This window comes from Salminus brasiliensis, chromosome 16, assembly GCF_030463535.1.
Source record: "Salminus brasiliensis chromosome 16, fSalBra1.hap2, whole genome shotgun sequence".
Taxonomy (NCBI): domain Eukaryota; kingdom Metazoa; phylum Chordata; class Actinopteri; order Characiformes; family Bryconidae; genus Salminus; species Salminus brasiliensis.
Window position 1 is genome coordinate 8,412,166 of NC_132893.1, and position 22,676 is coordinate 8,434,841.

The 22,676-nt window shown below is 39.9% G+C and overlaps 1 protein-coding gene across 8 annotated transcripts in view; it reads left to right on the forward strand.

The window, feature by feature from the left end:
- The window catches only part of LOC140536649 (3',5'-cyclic-AMP phosphodiesterase 4D-like), a 187,565-nt gene that overhangs the window by 147,264 nt on the left and 17,625 nt on the right, over positions 1 to 22,676 (forward strand). For all 8 annotated transcript variants that reach the window (XM_072658576.1, XM_072658579.1, XM_072658574.1 and 5 more), the window contains 4 exons: positions 6,009 to 6,045; positions 6,543 to 6,619; positions 8,248 to 8,297; positions 16,342 to 16,454. In XM_072658576.1, coding sequence (XP_072514677.1) covers positions 6,009 to 6,045; positions 6,543 to 6,619; positions 8,248 to 8,297; positions 16,342 to 16,454 — 277 coding nt within the window. The remainder of the gene's footprint in view (positions 1 to 6,008; positions 6,046 to 6,542; positions 6,620 to 8,247; positions 8,298 to 16,341; positions 16,455 to 22,676) is intronic.

Genomic DNA, 22,676 nt, shown 5'->3' on the forward strand with positions numbered 1-22,676 from the left:
GTTTTGCATTTCTGACACATTGGGTATAGATTAGGGCATATCTTACAGACAACGGTTAGACAACTGAAGGGTGAAGGAATTTGTAGTTTTTTTCAGTCAGTTATTTTATGTTTGGTTGTGCAGGCCACAAGTTGCAAAATGTTGGAAACTCTTGGCATAGTTCATCACCTTCATATATAAGTAGCCTAAATGTTTTGGGTAGGGCTCAGCAACCTGTGGCCTTGATCTGAGCCTCTCTGAAAACCATGGCAGCCTCAATAAATGAGGCAGAGTGCTGTTAAATGGAGTTCTTGCAGTACTCAGCTTAGCTCTTCTCTCAGGAAGTCGGCAGCAGCCCCCTGTCACAGCCCCTCCCCCCAGGCCATGAATATCCACCCACAGCACGTAAGCTAGGTAAAGTTCACACAGAGTTCACACACATACACGACAGGATGCTCTGACCCAGTCTCCTTTCGATCAACTCTGAAGTACAGAAATAAGACTTTACTCTACTTCACGGCCAGGGTACAGGCTCAGTGCAGCAATTCAAGGACATATTACTTCTCTGAAAATGAAAATGCACAAATAATGCATTATTAAATTGAGCGTTTTAATTTGAAAAGTGCTATTGTAGAGAAACTTGTGAGTGAGAATTGTGCACAGTGGTGGTGAATGGAAACATCTAACGAGATTAATGTCTATCAGCAGCATTTCTACACTTCTTGTTGTACTAGGGCACACACAGAAGGTTATCCACCACAGTGATTATATTATTTCTCTTAGCCCGCCAACGACTTTGCCTTTATCAACAGATTACCAGAGATTTGATACTATATGGCTCTAGCCTACACACAGCTACAAGAGGAATTGAAGCAAAGAATGCAGTCCTTCTGTAAATATTACTACTTTAAAGGAATAGTTTGTCAATTCAGCTAATCGACATAATTTCCTATCTAGATGCAGTTGATTTACCAGGTGATGTTTTTGGTTCATGGTGCCTCTGATTTGTGGTTCTATAGTTTACAACTGGAAACGCTAGTTTAACAATCCTGCAAACACTAGACTTAGAAGGTCACCAATACTAAATGAAGATACTAATACTAAATACTAATTAGCAGACTTTGACAAGCGAGAACTGCATAGTGCTATGTAACCCGAGTCATATTAGCGCAAAATCCTGTAATATTACTCTAACTGCCTCAGTCCACATGCTTCTTTCTCTTTCAGTGACTGTTCTGTATATCTCAGCAGGTCCAGAAATGCATGTGTAAAGCGTGACTTTTAGAGGTGGTTCCTTGTGAATTACACTTCCAGACTTCCAGACATTTCTCATTCTTTAATCGAGAACGCTACATCCTGTCAGTTAAACTTAGATTACATTATCTAAGTTATTAGATTATATTAAGATGTTTTTACTGTGTGTTATGAGCATCTCGACCAATACTGTCTTTGTCACCAATACTATCAAACTAAAGCTTCTATCAATTCTATCTCTACAGTCTTCATTTTTAACAACAATTTAGTAAAACAGCATGAATAGACTGAAGCTAAAGTTGGAACTACATTATCATCGCCCCATTTTGTATTACAATTCCGTTTTCCAACTGGACCAATGTGCGGAATGATACCACATATTGTGCTGCAGTAAAAGTGGTACCATTAAAAACAGTAAAACAGCATGAGCAGACTTTGCTTAAGCTGAAGTTGAAAATAGACTATCATCACCCCATTTTGTACTTTTTCCGCTTTCCAACTGGACCGCTATATGCTGAGTGGTACCACATATTGTGTTGAGGTAAAAGAGGTACCAGTTAAACCAGTGGTACCATTATTTAGCTATGGGGAGAAGGTTATTTATGTTTTTCTGAGAAGTTTTGGCCCTGGTTTTATGGAAATAAGATTGGTGACTAGTGTTTGTTAGCAGCGTTAACCTAGCATCTCCCATTCGAAGCATGCCTGTTACTAAAGATTAGAGGTAACTGATAAACCTTTTTCATTTTATTAGCCTAACTCTTTTATATAGTTTATATTTATTTTAGTTCTGGCCCTTTTACTTGATATTCATGCAATTTGTGCGGGTTTCTGAAAAATCTGAGCTGTTAAATTTATGTATAATGCTCCATTCATGCTTAACACTCTGAATGTCTTTGTTTATATGTGAGAAACTGAATTATGGGGAAATTTTGCAAAGTTGGTGGATTTCCGCTTTAATTAGTCCAAGTCTTTATCTCGATTGTTTGCCCTCAGCCAGCTCTGGATTGTTCACATGCAATGAAGCGGTGGCCTTGAGCTATGTTTAGAGTAGTTTATTTGCGACACATTCCATACCCATGGAGTGGTGTAGGAGCGTGTGATACACTGCACACTCCTTATGACGACCTTTTCCCTCTGCAGCTGAGTGAACCAGTCTCACACACGCACACAGCCAGACACACTTGGCTAGGTCAAATTGTAGGACGTGTAGCGAGAGACTTACAGCAGACGCCAGCCATGCGCGTCGTAAGCCGTTTCTTCAGTGAGCCCTGTGACCGGCGGAGAGGGTAGGCTCAGTCCAGTTGCCTTTAGGGTCGTCCACAGGCGCGCTGCTTCTTACTAAATCCCAGCCGAACACCCCCCCTCCCTGCACCAGCTCCTTTGCGCTCTCCACTAACAACAACTGCTGACCGGCCGCTCCCCAACCTTTCTAGCAGCGCTGATGCCCGGCTCTGCCTCCGCTTGGGCTCCGCTTACAGCATGACCTCCAGTGCATGCTTCTTGACTTGACTCCTGTGAGGGGATTTGTGAAAGCTATGGATATTTGTTTTAAATCAATATTATGTAGCAGTTTTACCTTAATATAGCAAAAAAAAAAAACCCTCAAAAAAACACAATGATGCTCCACTGAGCTGTAACGGAGAGAGTAGTGTCTCTATTGTTGCTACTCTGGGCTTAGATAAGCGAGAACTGCAAAGTGCTGCGTAACCCGAATCATGTTAGCGTAAAATCCTGTAATATTTCTCTAACTGTCTCAGTCCACATGCTTCTTTCTCTTTCGGGGACGGTTCTGTATATCTCAGCTGGTCCAGAAATGCATGTGTAAAGCATGAATTACACTCCCAGACTGTAGGGGGAACCCAGCAGCAATTAAAAACAATTTTCGCAGTTCTCATTCTTTAATGCGAGAACGCTACATCCTGTCAGTTAAAGCATTAGATTACATTAAGATGTTTTCACTGTGTGTTATGAGCATCTCGACCAATCACAGTTTAAGAGGAATGTTTCTGTGTTTTCATGAATTAAGATATTCATGTATTCCCATAAACATCCCATAAAAAGAATCTAGGGTGAGGAGTCACTCCCATCTCTGTCATTTATAATGAGATATCCTATCCCATTCCTTCCTATCATTTATTACTATTATAGATATCCTGTGGTAGATCACATGACCTCGTCTCCCCATGTAAAATGAATCCCATCCAAATAGGTCTTAAGACCTAAGACACCCTCAATCTCACACATGAATATAGCAGAACCCTTAAACATGTTGGGTGATATGCTATCCTCCGTTAATGCCACTTTCATCGCACCTAGAATGGATTCAATTGTTGTAGAAGTGCCGCCACTGAGCTGCACTGGTTAAATGTGTTATTACTATGCACATTTGTGCTCCTCTAAACAAAAATGGTTACAGGTGTCTTTTTGTTATACAATATACAATATTATAATAAGCACTTGTTGTGTTGTTACACGCCTAGCTGCTATACTAAAATCTGTATTTTGTACTTTATTAATTTTACAGTATGTTTAATGCTAGAAAAATATCCAGGTAGATTTATTCCTAATAATTCCCCAATTATTCTTAAATGTTGGCATCTGCAAATATCTACATGTAAAATGTTCCATATCCGAGCAAAATCCCATATTGGTGCATTTCTATTGTTGCAGTCAAATGACAGCCTTTAATCATAATCAGTTTTTATTAATTCACTGCTCTGTATTGCAGTATGTAGCAGTACTAGTGTTTTTCTATATCACACTGTGCTAAAGGTGTGGATAAGTGGTTGCTCTTTTATTGTGCCACTAGAACATAGCAGTACTTCTTTCATTTAGAAACTGAATCATATATGTATCTTAGTCAGTTTTTAGTCAGTGATACGTTTTAGTAAATAATCCATTTTCAGATTTACACATTTTGTGTAAGTGTCATATTTGTAATGCGTTCAGTCACTGGGTAGTACCAGCCTTGGTCACTTTGGTCACATTTGCTGTGCAGGATATATTCCAATTAGAAATACGTCCACTGTTGAGTAGGCCTGTCACAATAATGACGTTATCAACTTATCACGCAATATATGAATATAACCTCAATCATTTTCGGACCTTGATATTGCCCATTGTGTTTACTTGCATGTTTGTTTACATAAGAATGAACGTCAGCAATATTTGAGCCAGTCACACTGTCCTGTTCTCTCGTCTACTCTCTGTTGGAAGCTTGAGTCTGTGAACAGCTACGCCATCTATTGTGTAGGAAAAGAGTGCAGTGCGTGAAGTGACCAGCGCATCAACAACTCTGCCTCCATACATACAGAGCGGACTCCTACAGCTGACAGCTCCGACATTTTTCCCACAAAATCTGGGAAAATCTTATTGCTCTTTAAAAATTGCATTATTGTGCTCTTATATTATCAATGGATCCGTGGCATAAAATGAGCTTAAAATGACAATAATCGCAGTTACTTCTGGGATAACATATAGTACAAAAAGAATAATGACAGATCTCTATCTCAAGAGATAGAGGTGAGAGAGACGTAGTGAGAAAAGAGAAGGAGATGACGTGGTAGAAGAATGAAGGGGCAGAAGGCAGAAGGGAATACGTTGTTCTTTGCGGACTTGTTAGAAGATGGATTTAGCCCTGACCTTTCGCGAGTGTAAACCTGTCCGGCATGGGCCTGCGTTAGGAACGCTCTGAGCTGTGCCAGGACGGAGGGCCACTGAAGCAACACGTTCAGAGGAGCCCTGTTACAGCACACGCCAAAGTACACGCTGCTCGCTGCACTCAACGTGGCCTTTCATTTGCAGGATGAGTGTGAGGTTGTCACGATAAGAGAATTTTGATAGCAATACCAAGCTTAATATCATAGCACTCAATGGCAAATTATAGTAAGGTGAAAAAATAACATTTTAAGTCCAGGCTAGGCCTTAATCTTGGTTTTATTCTGAGAGATGGGGCCTTCTTCATGTCCCTTCATCATTCAGCATGATGCTAGTCAGCACAGGCATCCATAAGCTGGCATAACAGAACTGGCAGTTAGTGTTCTTCTCCAACTGATTCAAAAAGACATGGTGGCACTTCACGTGTCTCGAAGGAAGCATGTGCTAGCTCTTGTACTCCCAGTAGCATTGGTAGCACTGTATGATGGGGGAGTCTTATCTGGTGGGTGGGAATTGCTAAATTGGGGAGAGTATTGGTAAAAATCCAATCAAATAGAATCAAAATGGGCAGTACGAAATCAGAGAGGGAATCTTTTCCTGAAGAATTGTGATCTAATCCAATAGTGTAACTAGCAATATTGACTGTATTGCTAGTGGGCTGTCATCCACAGCTTCAGAATATGTGCAAATCAATGCCTTTGTTCACCCATCGGATTATGGGTCTGCCTCCACATCCTACTGTACTAGTTAACACCACCAGCATTAAAAAAGCATTAACGTTCTGAAATGCCTGACTAGCGTGCCATGCTCCCCCCCCGCCTTTGCTGACCCTTGTCACACAGACAAACCATATCACAACCCCCGTCTATGGAGAAGAAAAACCTACCTGACGTTTCTTCTCTCTTTGTGTTATACTTTTATTTATGGTGGGAATTCTCCTGTTGCCCTCTATGATATGGTTCTTTTGTGGAGACAAAATGCATGCCACATTTCAGACATGTAGCTGTATTGCACATGTGAGGAGCGTCATTACACTCCTCACAGCATAGCGTAGCAGAACTGAAAGTGTGCCTGTACGCCCAACCGCTGATTCACTGCATGTGTCCACTCTCTTCCAGTCATGGGGACGACCTGATTGTCACACCGTTTGCCCAGGTTAGTGTCCACACCTGCTACAGAACTGTTTTCAGCATTGCATCAGTAATATTAATGTAGTTAATTTGCTAAATTAATAGTGCGAGTTAATTTGCTAGTGCCTTGTTTAGTCCAATTATTAATTTTTGTTCAGAATTACTGCTTTTATTCTGTGCTGAACTCACGGTACCACTATGGCCAGGCACTCAACGGAGATGGGGAGATGTCGGCTGCCTGGCAGTGCCACATCACCTCCTAGTGTCTGGAAGATTGCTAGTGCTAAGGGTTAATTGGCAGTACAAAATGTAAAAAACATACAAATTATTATTTTAAAAAAGCACAATTCTGCCAAAATAGAGAGAGTAAGAATGCAAGTTCATATTGATTAAGAATATTGGCACCATGTTGAGTTTAGGTAAACCTGATTAGTAAAATACTGTTTTGCTGAAATTGTCCTGTGTGTAACTCTCTCACTTTCTCAGCTTATTGTTTCTAATTCTTTCTTTCTTTTATTTCAGGTACTTGCCAGTTTGAGAACAGTAAGAAACAACTTTGCAGCATTAACCAACTTGCAGCAAGACAGAACCTCAAATAAGTGAGTCCAGTATCTTCAGTATCTACACAGTGCTAAAGTACAGATGGGTGGCAAATTAAAGAGGAAAATAACAAACAATATAACATATATAGTTTCCAGAACAGCTTCAGTGCACCTTGCTGTATGTCCTAAAGGAAAAAGGGAGAATATACTCATATTTCAAAAGACATTTCAATAATTGTTTTGACCACTATTGCTTGACCACTATTGCTAGTGGTCAAAATCTCTCATTGGTGTTCAGCTAGAAGAAGATCTAGTGCTAGATTAAGATCGGAAAGTGCCAGGTTGTATGATTTACAGTACTGTGCAACAGTTTAGGCACCTAAGCACATTATTTCAAAGCAAGTATGTCATCGATTTTTACAGTAAAAACTCCAGATCACATTTAAACAGACGCAGATTAACATAAACACAGTAAAAGGAACATGAATGTCTCGTTTTTAAGAAAGTGTTTGAGATCTTTTGAGCTAGTTTGAACAACAAGCTTAGTTTCACATTTCTCCCTGACACCCCCAGCCAGCACAGCATGGATTTTTTCAGTTACATGGACAGCAGCGCACCTTATTTTACATCATTAAGCACTGATTTACCAAACCAGATGTGGGATGATAACTGAAATAATGCTAGACTTGTCCGAGGAGAGCTCACAGGGATGTTAAACTAGTACTTGTTGTATAAATGTTATTTATATTTACTGGTAAACACTTACTGTCATTTTTATCCTCATCAAAATAGGGTTTAAGTGTTTGGTTCAGGCCTGTACCTTTCTCTAATGTAAGCTACAAATGCACTGGCCCACTTGTTGAGAATATAGTGAAGGATGACTCATCTAACCGGATCTCTTGCTTCCACATTTCCACATTTCTGTAGATCAGTGCCTGTGGTTTTCACACCACTGAACTCGAAGATTTGCCTTTGTAATGAGGGGTTTCTGCATTGCAGCTCTGCTCTAATATCTCTCTCTGTGTAGTTGTGAATGAGCTGTTCTTGCTGACAGTCTGATCACACAACGTATTGACATTCTTAGTCACCTGAGAAAGCACAATGCAGGATGTTAATATACTTAATAATTTCATTAGATCATAATTTCTTTCTTTTCTTCAGTTTTACTAAGATTAAAAGTGGCCTGCAAATGTTGAAACACCCCTGGTCAAAATATCTGTGAATAGTGTGAGCTAATGATAAACTGATTTCTGTAAGGCTTAAAGAATAAACATTTCTTTAACATTTTAATCAAAATACACCATTCAAAATAACAACAAAAGAAACAAGAATAAAGAAAGAGATGTTCTTCTTATTAACTTGCATCAGTAACTTCAATTCCATAGGCCATAAAACAAAAATATTTGGCACCCCAGAAACTATGCTATTGCCAAATAATTCATAGTAGTTTCTGCATTATGATTAATGACAGAATAATGAGCATAGGGTTTCCTTTCATTTGTCAATCATCTTTACAGCCACAGTAACTGACCTCCAACTATGAATATATACAGAAACGGATTATTGGACTTAGTGCACACTACTTTTCTTTTTCAGATTTTATTACTGGCTTTTATAATTGATCATGAAAAAGGGTGATCAACATGCAAAATCCCTAATCTTCTCATTATGTGGTCATTTTGCAGGCGATCCCCAATGTGTAACCAACCACCTCTCTCAAAAGCCTCCTTCACAGGTGAGATCCCTTCTGCCTTACTATGAGCACTCTTAATAATCTAATTCTGAACGGGGTTATATATTAAAAGAAAGTCAAATGTAGAAGAAATGTCATCTTCATTTAAGTAAATAATTCTAGCTGAAATGTCATATTCTTCATTTCTGTGCTCTGGGGCCCCTCGTCATTCCAACTTTGCACCAAGAGGGAGAGACAGACTGCCTGTTTTCTCTTTCTCAGTTTCTTAGATTTCTGTTTGGAAGGACACCGGTGAACTATACCTATAACTGCATGGTGGCTCTTAATGTAATCTTTAATATATACAGGTGCAATTAAGCAAACAAGAACAGTTTAAGTAACTTAGCTAATATAGCAAATGTTTTCCCCAAATTCAACATAAAATGCCACTTTTAATGAATACTGCAGTCTCAGAATTATTCATACCCTGAATAGAAACTCTTATAAGAGCACACATTTGTAAATAAGGTGGCAAATCAAGGGCTTCAATGGTTTCATCAGGTGTGCTTGGGAAAAAACACATCAAATACCTGGACTGGGTAGAGGCCTACTGACTGTGACGTTTGATTGCATGTTAGAAAGATGGAATATAGAAATATAAGTTGAGAGTTGTCCAAAAGGGTCGGAGAAGAGATCACTGCCTTGCATAAACAAGGGAAAGACACTGAATGCTTCTAGAATTACAGTTGGGCATTGTTCACAAGTTCATAGATGAAATTCATTGAGTTTCTGGGAAGCCTAGGAGGAAATAAATCATGCTTTCTGTGAGGAAGCTGAAGCATTGGACCTTTCAACAGGACAGTGATCCCAAGCATTGGCTTTACAAGAAGTTCTGGATGAGTCTGGAAGGGTTGTCATAGTCGTCTCACTCGGCGACTATGGGATACAATTCCATTAAGAGCTTTTTAAATAGTTCTTGTTTGGTTGGTTTATCGCAAACAGCTGAAATTGTAGCTAATAAACCTAATTTGCAATGGGGGTTGACTTATTTCCTTTGCAACAGTACATATAAACATACAAATATGAATACATTTTACAGCAGCAAAAATTCACCAAATATTGTCCAACAGTGCACATTGGGGCTACACAATAAATATTTGTTAAATATTGTTTCTTGATCATTATTGCAGCACTGGATATTGCATGACTAGTATTCTGTAATATTCAATAAATTCCCAAATCTTCATTGTGTGCAGTCTGCACGTAAATTAAAGATGATGATGAATAACTTCCCTTAAGGTGTTGAATATGTGGCAACATATTTGCAGTATGCTGTTTTGTCCATATCATGCAGCCCTAATGTACACAGAGATGCTATCTAAGTGTCCTCTCCAGTCAGAGGCAGGTTATCAGCGTGTGAAAGTGTGTGTCAGCACCTCGCCACGACTCAAGAGAGAGCCTGTCAGTCAAAGATACTCTCCTCTCCCTGCTTCCCTTTGAATTGTCGAAAGAAATCTCATGTCCACATGTCCTGTTTCATTTGATCTGGGTGTTCTGGAGAGCTCATGCAGAACTACGAAAACCTGCACTCCCAGTGCCCTCGTACCGAAATCCATATTTAGCCATTTTAACGGCAGGCATCTGAATAATAATGCTGTTCACACGCGTTCCCCCTAAGGCTCCATCACTGCTCAGCATTTCTCACAAGCACCTGCCAATACTCATTGACTGATTTTATTATGGGCCGTGCCATAAATAGCACCTGCTAAAAATATCCAGGTCCTCTGCCCCTTGCTTCCTAACTGGACTCGGTTGCCTGGCAACCCGACGTTGGGAATAGCGGCCGGAGTGAGCATCTGGCGAGATGTGGTGACGGCAGGGAGAGGGAGAAGACAGGTGTTAGGCTGCTGAGGGTGACGTCACAGCTTCCCCTAGGGAGATGGAAAAGCTAGCTTCGGCCTTTAGCTGTAAGCTTCACCTTTGATGTTCACATGCTATGTGTGCAACCTAGAGGTGGGCAATATGACAATATTTCATTACATCAGGTTGAATACTGTCTCATGATACACAACATACTTTTCTGAGCCTATCGTGTACTGTATTTTCAGTGCTGGATAAATACTGACCAACTTCACCTTTCATTACAAAGAGTGTATTAAGTCCAGTTTAATTGGACAAGGTGCAGCATTATGTTTTATATAGCAACACAGTATAGTTCATGCTGTATACAATACTGTGGTTTAGGCACCTAAGCACATGATTTAAAGCACAGATGCTGATTAACAGAAATCCAGTAAAAAGAGATCTTGTGAGCTAATCTGAAAAACAAAGCTTGGTTCCAGATTTAGCCAGTGCATTTATGTGTTTAGTTCCATCACCAGCTCACCTGATTTAACCTCTTAACACTCCAAGGCTTATTACACACTAAGGTGTATTATTCAGTAACTACAGGGACTTCTGTACAAACTGGTAATAGAACACTTTGCCCCCCCCCTCCCCCCGGCGAGCTATATGCTTTTTAAGGGGTTAACATCATTAAGCACAGATGAACCAAACCAGGTGTTGGACGATATGTATAAATAATACTAGACTCCCGAGAGGAGAGCTTTGGAGATGTTATAATGATCACAGTGATGTAAAACCACTGCTTTCTGTATGAATGTTATTATTATTTATTCTAATATTAGTGTTTTAATAAGCAAATCAACACTTACTGCTCAGATAAGCAGCTTTTCATTCTAATTTTCAGTCTCAAGTAGACCTGCTTCTCTGCTTTTTTGACTCTGTGTCATCTATTGCAATGACAAAAACATAAAAAGACATGCAGAAGCCACTTTTGTCTATACTTCTTCTTAATATTATCATTATTAGCTTTACAGGAGAAGGTAAAAAACATCTTAGCTTTCACTGGAAGTCAATATAAAATTATTTTAGTCCAAATTGGTTTGGAGAATTTCTATTGGTCATCATAAATGTTTGACACAACATGTCAATGTTTGCAACATATTGCAACATGTTTGCCAGCATTATGTCCAAAAGTGAACAATTGCACAAATGGTGATATGTTTTTGGGTGACAGCTGTAATATATTTAAGGGTTGAGGCAAGTGAGTGATGATGTAGGCCTGCTGTTTTGCAGTTCTAACTGGTGTACATACACTTCCAGTACTTGTTAGCTTTGTAGCTCCAGTTCAAAACTAAAGAAGCAGTAAGAAGTTGGGACACCAAACTTGACTTTTTGACGAGACCCTTTCTTGTAAAAGCAGCCATAAGGCTTGATAAAGTTGCTCCAGTTCCAGGTGCTCCTGTCTCCCTATCTCCCAGGTAGTCCAGTCCAGAGTTTATGAGCAGCCCAGCCCTGCGCTCAGCCGGAGCAGCCTCTGTGGGGCTGGCCTCTGGTGGCGCACTAAACACGAGAAGAATGCCATTGACGTCAGAGGAGATGTTGTCAGCAAGGACAGCGGACCCCTGCTCTTGAAATCTCCCCTGAGCGATTGATTGCACAGCCTTTTTTTTGGGGTGGGAGGTGGTTGCGGTGGGTTGGAGGGGGTGGTCAGAGAAAGAGGAGAGAAAGTGACACATAATGTGTCGTCTTTGTGTCTTTGTACATTTCTTTCTCACTTATTTCTGGTAAACCAATCCCTCCATACATACGCATGTCCAAATTCACACTGTGTGTGTGTGTCAAAAGGCTGCAGCAAAACAATAGCAGCACGTCCCATATCGGTCACGCACGTACGCACAGCCGACCTGTTGAATGATTTACTCTTGTATTTTAACACAATCTCGTTTGACTCTTGTGAAAGCCGGCAGTGAAAGAAGCTTCTTTTCCAGGTGTTTGTTTTCTTTAGAGTGCAGAGCGTACTCTACAGCAGGTTGTGAGGAAGGGTTGAAAAAGCAAAACCGTCTATCATAATCCCAGATTATGACCCCCCCCCCCCCTAAAAAAACTGCTGTACCATTTCCTAACAAGGATTCCTCATAATCCACAACGCTTCACTCTCTTATAATCCACCAGTGCATCTCTGAGAACAAACATTCAGTGATTCTGATTAGGTCTAAAGTAAAAATTCCTGGACCTTTCAACTCTGTCCTTGCTGGGGCATGAAGGAGCAAAGGAGCAAAGCTATCTGATCTGCAGCTTTATCGAAAATTACATGGTCACCAGACCTGCGTAAAGCAATCTCTCATCAGCCGCAATTTCACAAGGATCTCTTCACTAGGAGTCTGTTGAGCATATTCTGCAGCAAGCGCTTTTGGGAAGTGCTTAATGTGCTTGTGTAATTGCACACAGACAGTTCGAGAAATCGATGCAATAAGTAGTTCTGTTAACCCTTGTGTTGTCTTAAAGATCTCAAATGACCTACCACCATGTTTAAAAGCAGAGATAACCCCTTAAATGAGCTCTACGAAGCTTGAAATTGAATGACTTGGCATGACCCCGACATTGGAGACCTTTGTTCATGCTTCCATACTCTGGGGCAGTGGTGACTCAGTGGTTAGAGTGCAGGGTTGTTGGGGTTATCACAAGGTTGTGGATTGGATACACAGGTCCACAGCGGCACCATTTAACACTGTGTGAATCCAAGTGCTTTATCACAATGACAGTAATCTATCTTAGGGATGAATAACACTGTTTGTGCTGTATTGATTTTTATAAGATTTTAATAATAATAATAATAATAATAATAATAATAATGATAACATTCTGAAATGGTGTGTACCTCTAAATATTTGGACAAAATACATGGTACCTGCTACTTTCTATTCGGCTTGAAAATTTAAACCTAATCCATTCTGTACATTTAACCATTACAGTACCAAATACAAGATTTCATCATTTTAACAAGTATTCTATGGTATCTGTTAGCATAGATGTAAAGGATTACACAGATGTGAAGGATTTTAATGTGTGTTCTACTGCTCAGAACAGCTTATTAGTTCTGTAAGTACTAGTGCCCCCTACTGGGTCTGGTAGGAAATAAAAAAAAAACAGTTCATAAGAACAACTTATCTGCTTATTAAATGAGAACTATCCAGGCAAAGATATAGCACACTTATATGTGTACAGACATTCTGATTTGGTCTGTTCAGAATTGATGTAAAAAAAACAACATCATAGTGACAGGAGCCCCACCCCTTCCTCCACCCACTTAATTCTGATAGGATGCATGCAGATGCCTCATTTTAGTAGTGGACGGTGGGTTCTTGACTTCTACGGGTTAATCTGTAAGACCTACATAATGTAAATTGCTACACTTTAAAAAATAAAGATTCTACCAAATGGTGTTTGAGTGATTCTGTAGAAGAACCATTTTTAGTTTGATTAAATGTATTTGACTACTGATACATTTCTTTAGTAATGCTTCTTTATTGGACCCAAAATGATTCTTCTATGGCATTACTTAAATAACCTTTTGTAGCACCTTTATTTTTGTGTGTAGGTTTTGTTGAACATGATGCTACGACATTCAAGAAGTCACATGACCCTTTTATCCTATAATATGGTATCATATATCATATGTTAATGTTTCTTGTTCTGAAGCTTGTTCTGAAGCTGTGATGCTTATGTGAAGGTCCCATGGTTTGGAGAAATATAAGCTTTCTCATGGAGTTTTGGAACATTTTTTAAACTATTAAAAATGTTTTATAAAAAAGTTTAACTAGAGTTTGGCAAACTAGAGTTTGTGAGTTGCCTTTAAGTAATTTAGTTAGTTTAATATTGCAATGAGTCAAATGAACATGACACTGTGAGCTATGGCTGTATGTAAAACTGGACATGTCTCACATATTACTCATATTACTTTAAAATTAGGTGATTTTTTGTGATAATTGTCCAGATCTTTAAGTTGAATCAACTTGTAATAATTGAGTTTAGGCTGTTGCCATTGTCAGATGAATAGTGTGCAATACAACCTCTGAGTGAAACTCACACCTTTCTCACTGGCTCCTGGCACCATCCATGTACATACCAGGCCTGTCTTCCCTCCCAACTCACCTTCAATGTGTAGTCATTCCCCCCAGACTAACTTCTCTGAGGTATTCATTTCTACTCTATGTAAAGGTTGACAGCCTGGCCTCAGTATTGAAGGCTGTAAGAGCAATGCTATAGGTTAGCATTTGCTGTACTGCTGATTTTGACTGTGCGTTTTACTTACAATGCAAAGTAGTAAACCCACACATTTATAATTGGCTTAATCTTGACTGTAATTGTGCAGTATGGTGTAAAACATCAGAACAAATATGATTATATACAAAAACAATAAATACTGTAATAAGAAATAATGATTTGATGTGTTAGTGTGTTAGATTACCATTTCTAAAGCTCTTCCTTATGCAGATCAGTATTTACAGTTCTAATCAAACACCTAGTTTATCTAATCAGTCCTTCATTAAAGTAATTCAGGTAAGCTGCTGGTGGAATTGATCACATCTATTTAGTGTCTGGAGATCATGGAGAAGATCAGCACCCAAACCTGTGTTCTTTTAACTGTGTCCTTCAACAACACATTCTGACTACTGACCACTGATATATGGTTTATGTCATTTCTCTGTACATTTTAGAGCACAACCTGATTGATTTGCTATTGATCTAACTATTGATTTGCTAAATGTAACAATTTGCAAACTTAACGTGCAAAATGTGCTATGGCTTTGTACACGCCACATTTTCAATCCGAATTGTTCCCAATATAAATAATAAACATTTAGCAAATAATTAGTAATTATGTGGTAAAATGATCAGAAGTATGTTCTCTCTTGTACCACAAAACATGTGTGTCAAAACTCTTGTATATGTTGTGCCTTGAATATTTTGTATTTATTTGATCTTGACTGATAAGGACTATATATGTTTAATATTGTGAAAGATTTTATTCATACAGAAATGATATCCACGTTCGACTTAATCCAATGTATTGTACTGTGTTTTTCAGTGTAACAAATGTATTTGGTGGCTTTTAATAATATTTTACTGACTAATGAGGATTCATTTTGTAATTATTCATAAATAAGATGCACATTGATGTTAACCCTGTGCATTATTGTGTTTTTCAGTGCAGCAAATGTATATAAAGCAAGTTCATACAGGATTTGGGTCATAACCAGACTTCAGGGTCATGCTTACATTATTAAGCAGCTTTGTAACACAGACAAGGCTCCTTTTTCTGCTGACAGCCGAGCTCCAGTCCATGAAGTCCGCCCCGGCTCTTTCCTCTCTCCCTGCGTCGTGCTCTCCAGTTCTTTTAGGTTTGTGGTTTCACAGGAAGCCGCTTATGTTTGTGTAAAGCAATGCTTTCCTAAGTCATGTTGCCGTGGCCGAGGTGCCGCTAGGCTCCAGCTCCTGTTGCCACAGCACCGTTGCTACTTTTTGTGGGATTTGTTTATTGTGTGTCCTAATATCAGTTAGAGATATCTGAAGAGAAGCTCATCAGTCTGCTGCCACTGCTACATATGGGGGGAGTGTGGGTCTTTAGCTGGGGAGGGGGGGGGCTGGCTGGAGACTGAGGAGGATAGGAGGTGCAAGGAGGAGGAGGAGGGAGCTCTGCTGCTTTTGTTGAAGCAGAAGCGCATGGCTGGAAGGTGAGAGCTGTTTCCTTCACTGAAGTTCCTATGGAGCCCTGCCGGAGCCTGGCCGTAATCCCGCACTGGGATGTGGATTTGGTATGCCAGGCAGGGACACATCTGGCTCGGGATCAGTGAGAGAGGATTCCGAACGGATTTGGTGCACGCATGCTTGTGTTTTCGTATACAGTTGGAGCATGGCGCTCTACTGCCCTGTAGACCAGGAGCTCTACGCTGCTGGACCTTCACCAGCGTGACTCCTTCTTTCGCCCTTTTCCTCCGGACACTCTTGTGGACTTAAGGAGTTTTTACGGGGTCTCCCAGGGCCAGGAGCAGTACCATCTTTTGGTCCACAAGCCCTTTCTCTTCCTCATAAGCAGGGGGGCTTTCTGTCTTCCTAGCAATGAAGAGTAACCCATGTGTGCACTCTGGACACCCCGACATGGCTGTGTATGACAACGGCGAAGAGGAGGATGCGTGCGAAGCCTCAGCTAGCCCCATCAAACGTCTCAAAACTGACCACCCCCTTCCCTGTCTCCCCCCAGAGGAGGCCTACCAGAAGCTGGCCACCGAGACGCTGGAGGAGCTAGACTGGTGCCTGGACCAGCTGGAGACCCTGCAAACCAGGCACTCTGTCAGCGAGATGGCCTCCAACAAGGTAAGTCGGCCTTTTCCATACAAGGGTTCGTGCTATCCCTATGCACACTGGGTATTCCCTCTATTTTTATTAATGGTGCAAAATATGGATATGCATATTGCTGTTTGTGGCCTGGTGTCAAACATTGAGAAAGATCCCTAATACATTTAATTAATTTAAATGGCGATTAAGCTTGTTTTGATGCTGGTGGTCCATGCTATCCATGCCTAATATGTTTATTTAGTATTTCCCTATATGTTCATTAGGCTACCTGTCACCTACCTAAGCCTTCCATGACAGCATGACATGACATGAACCTAAATAAACATTCAAGTTGTCATAACACTTGCTGAGGTGAAATGATTTTATGACGGTTGTTGGAATAGGCTTCTGTAAATACTTATGTGATAATGTCATGTAGATTCCTAATATAAAGTATATGGTGAACTTGATGCTGATTCTGTTGGCCAGTGCCATTCATATACACTCGGTCTTCCCTCTGTTTTAATAGAAGGGGCATATGAATTGTGTTGCATGTGGCCTGTTGTGGCCAAACAGTGAGTGTTTATTTAGATGGTAATCTAGCTTGATTTGATTCTGATTCTGGTGGTCCATTCCATTCACATACACTGTGTCTTTTCATATATTTACATTTTTTCCCCCTATATGTTTATCAGGCTACCTGAAGTGAGCTAAAATGGCTTTATGAATGAGGCAATTGTAACACATGTACATGTACATGGTCAATAAGCTTTGTTTGATTCTGATTTTGTTGGTTAGTGTCATCCGCATACACTGATTATAGAGTCTGATTGGTGCAAAAGTTGGTGCATGCAAGATCAATCATCAATGTAGAACTAGTGTAAAACATTTTGTAATGGTACATTCTGGCATCTGCAGAGTTAACAGTAATACTGTCAGCCGGGGAACGGCAGGTAAAGTCTGCGTCTTAGCAGTGGTGGACATCTGGCTGGCTGAGACTTATCAAGCAGACCCAGGTTGACCACTCTAGGGATGCCATGTCAGGCAAATGTATACAAACTACATGCTACGTGTAGGAGGTGAGTTAGGCTTGGTTAGGATTCTCCATCACGCAGCCTGCTCCACTACAGCTTCGGGGGAGGCGGGGGGGTTCATCCTCAGCATTCTTTGTGAACGTGCTGCCGTCTGAAACGAAAACAAGACAGGATGATTGTGATGCCCCGTGAGTAACTGACCGTCTTACCAACTGGTGGTCATCCTCTTTGGCCTCTGCATTTGACCTTTTGTAATACGTAGGCATCGTCACAGGCACAATTTGCATTATTCACCTATTTTCACAGATAGCAGTTTCTCTGGAAGTCACCTCTAGGTGTTTACTGGGCATCGTCATTTGGCGTGACCGGCTGGCTTGACTTCAGTTTTGCTGTAGCTGAATGTTGCATTGTGCTCAGTGCAGTGATATAAAGTAAATAACTGTGCTGCAGAAGTCCTGTTTTGTTTACTGTGGTTAGTGCAAGGTTGGGCATGAGCCACCCAACATAGTGGGGGATGGGGGCTGAAAGAGAGAGTAAAAGAAAAGGATAAAGAAAAGGGATAGAGAGAGGAGGCCCCATATCCTGGACTGAAGGTCATACATTGTTCTCACACATTGACACAGAGGTATGTAGGGTTGGGCAGTATCAACTTTGACAGACTGTCAAATAGAGTATTACCAAGGGGGTTCCATTCCAGCTGTCATTTTAACTAGATATGCACTGATACGGGAACTGCCGATATGTCATATTTTTCTGCTATGAAAAATATATAATGAAATACATTATATATACATATATTTTACTAGTATTCAAATAGTTTTTATACTGCACCAAGTTTCTGCATAAAAATTAAACAAGCAACCCAACAACAAAGACAGACCATCCCTCCTCTGAGAAATATTGAAAGCAGAGAGAATAAGCGCAGTCCTTGTTAGTGTGTAGGAGCTCAGAGCTAACTTGTGGTTAGCGCAGTAGTATAATATACTTGTTTATAATATAATTGTGTGTTTGTAGTGTTCAATAATTCATATTTTAATTGTATTGAAAATTGGATAAAATCTAGATGCCACTGTATTTTACCAAACTGGATTGTGAATTGTATTAATTGTTCCACCTAGTCTATGTAGCTGTTAGCTTGCTAGATAAGCTATCGCTAGCATCAAACAGAAACATTCTTCTGTCACCACATACTTAGCACTGTTTAGCTGTTTGCTATTATTGTACTGAGTGATGATTAATGGATCAAAATTTGTAATAATTTATTTTTCGCTAGTTTCTAAGAATCGGCAGATTATTTATTGCAGTAACGCATTAGAGGAAGGCCAAGTGCCATAGACAAACAGAGCAGTAGCTCTGTAGCACAACAACCTTTTATGTGTGTGTATTCTTATTTTTTTTACCAAAGAATAGCCTTTCTGCATTAAGGGGTTAAGTGCGTCTAATAACTGTGTAATTACACATTAATAATTGAGCAGCAACCCACAGCAACAGTGTAATTAATGTTGATCTCTTTATCATTGCAAGTAGACTACAGTAGACTTTGTGTCAGCTTGTGTCAGTTTAGTTTGGATGCATTGCATTTACTCAAGTGTATCTGAAGCTATAACATAATATTCTCTCTTATGTGATTATACATGTAACTTGTTATACTTGTAATATTTGAACTGCTGCATTTCCTGTTACAGCTTTTATAGAGATTTGTGTAATTACAAAAGTCAAAACTGAAGTTAATACACATGTGTAATTGTGGAATAACACATGTGTAACATAACATCACCAGTTATGTTACATTGATATTACATGGATTGTTAACATGGGCAGTTCAGTTATTAATATTGTTATTAGAGACACTTAATAAAAAGTGGCACCCCAGGAAGACTGATTAGAGTGCTGCTGCATTCAAAAGCTGAGGAAGGGTCGTACACCTTCTGTTGTTTTCTGCTGTATAGATTAGTTTTAGTCATTAATTATTTGGTTAGTTTAGTTAGAGACACAGGCCTTCCCCCAAAACCGGCATGATACGAAGAGCTTTAATGTTTGTAATGGCATCTATTTTTGCAGCTTGTGTTGCTTTACATGGTATAAAACGTAAGTCATGCCAACTTAAAGTGATACGGTTACTGATTACAGAGTGTTTATTTGAGTTAACTAACTAAATTATAACTGAATTTAGTCAAAAATTCACCTAACACAAAACATTAGTGAATACACTGTATCTGAAATGGATTAAATATTGCGTAAGATGTTTAGTCTGTGCTCCTTCCCTTCAATTTGTTCACTGTTTGTTTCCTGACTTTGGAGGGCTGTGGTGTTGATGGGATTTGAACTAGGCTTAGGGTTAGATGTCTTAGGTCTCGCGACAAGCACAGTTACTTAGACAGTTGTGCCATTCCAGAGCTAGGAAACCTTTCTATGTATATGTCTGTGTCCAAGAAAGAATGTATAGGTAAATTTAATTAGAATTGTGTTTGTATGTCATGTTATTTCACAGCTCTAGAGTGGCACAGCGGTCTAACTGCTGCACATTAAGTGTGACTAGGTCATCACAGAGTTAAAATATTGCCACTAGTAGAATGCTTCTCATAGCGAGGTCTGAACTAACTGTGGTATAATAGATGTGAAACACCTCTATAAATGTTGACACCAAAGTCAAACCAAAGATAAACAGCAAGTATGGAAGTTCATCACTGTACAGAAAACAAAACGCCAGTGCTCTTCGCTCTCATCTTTTTCCCCCGTGAGCCTTCGTCATCGATCAGCTGAGCTGTGGTCTTGACACAGTAATAAAAGTGCAGTGGCATTGCAAGCCTTATCCAAGAAATGCAAACTATGTTTACTCAGAGCCCGATTATGTAATGCAGCTGTTAACACAATTACGCTTTGCTGATGAACACAGGAGAGGAGAAGTGCTTTCTAGGAACCGATAAGCTGGGTTACGTGCCCAGTGCGTCGCTTCTATCTGGAAACATTAGTAATGTCGTGAAAGCGTCATTATCTAGCACAGACCCAGACAACCTGTTCATTTCTGGAGGCTGGAGACTTGTGGCCTCTGGTGCTGGCATGCATAAAGCAAAACACCCGCCTTGCCCATCGTTATCACTCACGCACTCACGCTTACAGCTAGCGGACGCTTCTCATCAATTAAACAGCATTTCAGGACATTTGCACAACTTTAGACATCCACTGTTTAGACACTTTTGGCCCACATGTGTTACAGGTAGTAGTTGTTTACCTGCTGCACTGTACTGTAAAGTATGACCTGGCTGTTCGGTCATTCGGATTAAGGCTGATTTATTGACTCAGTTTGAGGACAGCATATGCAGGGCGTTTGGGAAACTGGGGGGATTAATACAGTAAAAGTAGAACATTAGAATGTATGAATCAACTGAACCGAACCAGTCTGGAGCATCATTTCCTGCTATGAAGTACAATACTAGAATATACTAGCTAAAGTTTTAGCATGGGTTACAGATGTAGCTGTTTTTAGCTATAAGCGGTAGCACCATAAGCAGTTGGTAAGGGCCACCTAGCCACCAAGGGGGCTTATTTAATGTATGTTTTATTTATGTATTATTTGTTTAACCCTTTTAAGCCATTAAATAATTGCCAGACAATTATTTACATATATAGCTTGTATTTTGTATCATATTTAATAAATATATGTATTGCTCACAGCAGGATTTTTTTAAATGAATTAAATAACATAGAATAATTTAACCCCGTATACCCTGAGTTGCCCTTATCGACATGTCATTACAGACACAAAACTGGTTGTAATGGTAATGACAGGTTTTCAATTTCACCATTATTACCTATTATACCTATTATTACCATTCTATAACTGTCTAGAATCTAAAGTTAAATGCATTGCTTTCTAAAACTACTTGCTGTTTTTCAATTATTATGGCCATAAGACATCAGTAGAGATTGCTAGTGAATATGGAAAAACACTAAATACTGAAGCACTGTGCCTATATTCAAATAAATATAAAATATCAGAATTCTATATAAGCTCAGTTTTGGCCATCATTAAGTCTTTACCTTAAACCATGTAAACAGAGTCTTGACATGATTAAAATAAAATGATTGCTTTTTTGTTTCCAAAAATTAAGATGGACCAGAGCCCTCAAGAATTACTCAAGTAGATATTCTAGACCTTTAACTATAGCCCATTTGTCAATGCAATTTATTGGCTGCCAGTGGCAAGGAACTACCACAGGAAAACCTGTAGAGTGGCCATCGACCAATCAGACGCATTGCTGCTCCATCGCCCCTCTACCCGTCTCATGTTTGTCATTAAAGCGCACCGAGCATGCACCGAAAGCTCCGGACCGCCGAACTGCATGCTGATAAACAGAATACCAACACACAAGCGCAAACACGCAGACGCGCATGGCAACAAACATGCCCTTTCTGTCACTGAGCAGACAAGCGGGCCTAAGCAGGATCCTACACGCTCGCGGTCGCCATGGAAACACAACAAATGGAATCCTGCAGTGGTCTGAGAGGTGGGAAGAGAGAGAGAGAGAGAGAGAGAGAGAGAGACAGAGAGACAGAGAGACAGACAAGGTCAGCGAGGTTTGCTCTTAAGCATTAGGCCAGTTAGAGCTGTCATGATAATTACGTTATCGATTTATCATACAATATGTATAAACATGACCTTGATCATTTTTACTGAAGTTTGTTTACATTAGATTGAACTTCACCACTATTTTAGCCTGCTGCGCTGTTCTGTTTTCTGCCAGAGGTGTCAGTGGCAAAAAAAGGTCTTATAATGACAATAACATCACAATAATATTGCAGTAATTTCTGGGACAATATATTGTCCTAAAAGAATAGTCATCATGACTGGCCTAAGGCCAGTACCATCCCTCCTGTTCAGTGCTTTCATTTACGTTTATAATAACAGAGCATGAGGCAGTTGCTGATTTCTTGTATGGATATCATTCACACTAAGTGTGTGGCCATATGATGATTCAGTGTGGGTGTGACTCAGAGGTGAGACTTGTACAGACCACTAGAAAAGGATTACCCTCAACCCTCAGTTCTCTGATTCAGCCCTCATTACTGCTGTAGGGCCTCTTCTCATATGCCTGTGCCAGTAAAGATAGCCGATAACATCTTAGGTCAGATCTTCCTTATAGCTCATTACAACACACTCTGAACAAGCTCAACCTTCAGAGTTCTGAATGACGCTGCCTTGGCATCGACTAGGAGTGGGAGGTAT